General features: G+C 36.3%; 1 protein-coding gene across 1 annotated transcript; it reads left to right on the forward strand.

Moving 5' to 3' along the window:
• Window positions 1–223: 223 nt before the first annotated feature.
• LOC149565536 (histone H1-like) lies at window positions 224–1,166 on the forward strand. The gene is made up of 2 exons (XM_089819042.1): window positions 224–428; window positions 573–1,166. Exons 1-2 carry the CDS (start codon window positions 321–323, stop codon window positions 945–947), a joined length of 483 nt encoding a protein of 160 aa, XP_089675168.1. The 5' UTR covers window positions 224–320; the 3' UTR covers window positions 948–1,166.
• The last annotated feature ends 1,409 nt before the right edge of the window (window positions 1,167–2,575 follow it).

Below are 2,575 nucleotides of genomic sequence, written 5' to 3' on the forward strand. Positions count from 1 at the left end.
TCATATCCGATTTCTTCCTTGAAAAGAAAAAAAACACAAAATTCATACCTATCCGTTATGTGCCTCAACGAACGAGATTGAGTTTTGCATTCCTACGGACGGTCGTGATGTTATGGCTGGCTTAATCCGGATCAACCGTTCACAACAAATTGAAACCGACCACCTGCAGCTCCCACTCCCTGGCGTCCACCCTTAAATACTCCCCTCTTCCGTCGAATTTGCGAAGGAGACAGGCTAAAAAATTTCTGCAGCCTGCACTACTTGTATTGTGATATTTGAGGCTTCTGGAATCTTTAACCTAGTTTTAAGTAGGGTTAGAAATGGTTTCTGCAGAGGGTGGAGTATCTGTCAAGAACATGGCTACTGAGAAGAAGACGAAGGAGACTAAAAAGGTCAAGGTTGCTCCTAGCCATCCTCCATATCGTCAGGTAATAGTGTTTCAATGTTCGAGGGTTTTGTTTTGGAAATATTTGCAGTGATCTTAAATTTGTTGATAATTTTGTTTGTTAAGAGACAATGTTCTGTAAATTTGTGCCTGGTGAGGTTTTAATTTTTAGAGTTCTTGTGGATAGATGATAGTGGAGGCGATCTCTGGTTTGAAGGAGCGAAATGGATCGAGTCAGCAGGCGATTACAAAGGTCATTGAAGAGAAATATAAGTCTCATTTGCAGGCGAATTTCAAGAAGGTGCTCTTTACTCAGCTGAAGAATTTAACAAACGCAGGAGAGCTTATCAGGGTTAAAAATTCCTTCAAGCTTAAAGGAAAGGCGGCCGCTAAAGCTTCCACAAACCCTCAGCGAAAGAAGATGGTGAAAATGGCGGGTGTCAGTGAAGCTAGCAAGGCCGAGAAAAAGAATAAGGCTGTGAAATCGCCGAAGAAGATGCGCACTCACAGGAAGACGCCGAAGACTATCAAGTCGTCCAAGCCTGCGGTCCAGAAAAAGTAGTGTTAATTGCTTTATATGCTGTATATAGTTCTGCAACTGTAGTGGGTAGTGGCTCTTTTACCGTGAAGATAGTAAATATAAATTAAGTAGTAATTTTGTTAATATGCGCTATATTTACACCTGGTTTTGTAAGCCTCGTGATTTTGCTAGTGGGCGCTGTAAATATCATATTTTCGCTACAGTATGTATAATCTTGAACAGAGCAGATTTTTCTGCTGACAGCCTAGAATCTTTCAGACATTCTGGGTGTTGTGGTGGATAATTTAAAGGTGTGCTATCATAATAAATATACGAAAGTCTATATATATATGATAGGGAGGATTTTGAGGGATTCATATGACGGTCTGTGCGATCATAAAAAAATATATCAAAGTTTTTTTCTTGTATGATACGGGAGTTTTGCCTTTTTTTGTGTTGTAGGAGGTGGATAATGTGATGGTGTGCGATCATGATAAATATAGTTAGAGTTTATATATATATGTGATAATGGAAAATTTTGAGTGATTCATATAACGGTGTGCCATCATTAAAAAATATGCGGAAGTGTTTTTTCCCTGTATGAGATGGGAGTTTGCCTCCTCCTTTCTGGAGGTTTACCTATTTTTGTTAAATCTGTAGATGAGGATGAGTTTTTGAATTACAGAGAGTTGTTTATACTGTATTAGATTGGAGTGGATTTGATCTATTTCGGGATTAAACGATTTTCAAGTTTGTTTTGTTTTTAGTATCTATGTTCTGTGTTAAAATTTCATCTAGAATTCATTGAGGTAGTGTTTGCTTCTCCACATATAGTGACAGTGGACTGTGGGACCGTCGCAACGCATTCTTCGGAAACGGTGAAGTAGGTACGTCTTTAATGTAAAATTAGTGTAAACGAATTTCATATTTCTGTAAGGAAAATGAAAGCATTAGTATTTGTCATGGTTTCTTGATTGTAGTCTATATATATAGACATATATACTCCAATCAACAAACCATGATAAATACTAATTTATATATATATATATATATATATATATATATATCTCACATTAAATGTGCCATAAAAAAAGTTTCCCAGAATGTCAGATAATTAATATATATATATATATCTCACATTAAATGTGCCATAAAAAAGTTTTCGAGAATATGTCAGATCGCCTAAAAGTTTTCTGAGATTCGGAAGGGAATGTTAAAAGAGGGATAGGTCCCGAGAAAGATATGTTTTCAACAAGATCTGGTTGAGAAGACAACTAGCAGTAGACCGATTACGATACTGTCGCCTCCTAGTCTTACTGTTTTTTTAATAAAATCAGGTATGTGAAAAGTTGTTTTACACTGTCGGCTTCCAGTCTTATTTACTGTCGCCTTCCAGTCTTATTTATCCAGTTTCACTTTTTTCAATAACCATGAATATGAAAAGTTGTTTTACAATTCGCTCTGATATTTGTTTAGATCTAACTTGAAATTAAATTTTCCTTTTCTCCTTTAAGATCTTGCAAAAAGGTTATTGTAATTGCTAAGGATTTTCAAGTTATTTTATTGTGAAGCATTTTATCTCTTTTTGTTTTCATATTGTTGCATTCTTGATTGTGAGTTGGTAGGGTGGTGTGGCCCTTCATCAGTGGTATCAGAGTGTACCTTTATCA

Source organism: Cupressus sempervirens, chromosome 3 (genome assembly GCF_028749045.1).
Source record: "Cupressus sempervirens isolate cs-2001-9-10 chromosome 3, ASM2874904v1, whole genome shotgun sequence".
Classification (NCBI taxonomy): Eukaryota; Viridiplantae; Streptophyta; class Pinopsida; order Cupressales; family Cupressaceae; genus Cupressus; species Cupressus sempervirens.

Bases quoted from the DNA above. Each gene is read 5' to 3' on its own strand.
- LOC149565536 (XM_089819042.1), top strand. From the start codon at position 321: ATGGTTTCTGCAGAGGGTGGAGTATCTGTCAAGAACATGGCTACTGAG. The intron at 429-572 runs GTAATAGTGTTT...TCTTGTGGATAG, and splicing joins GCCATCCTCCATATCGTCAG to ATGATAGTGGAGGCGATCTC.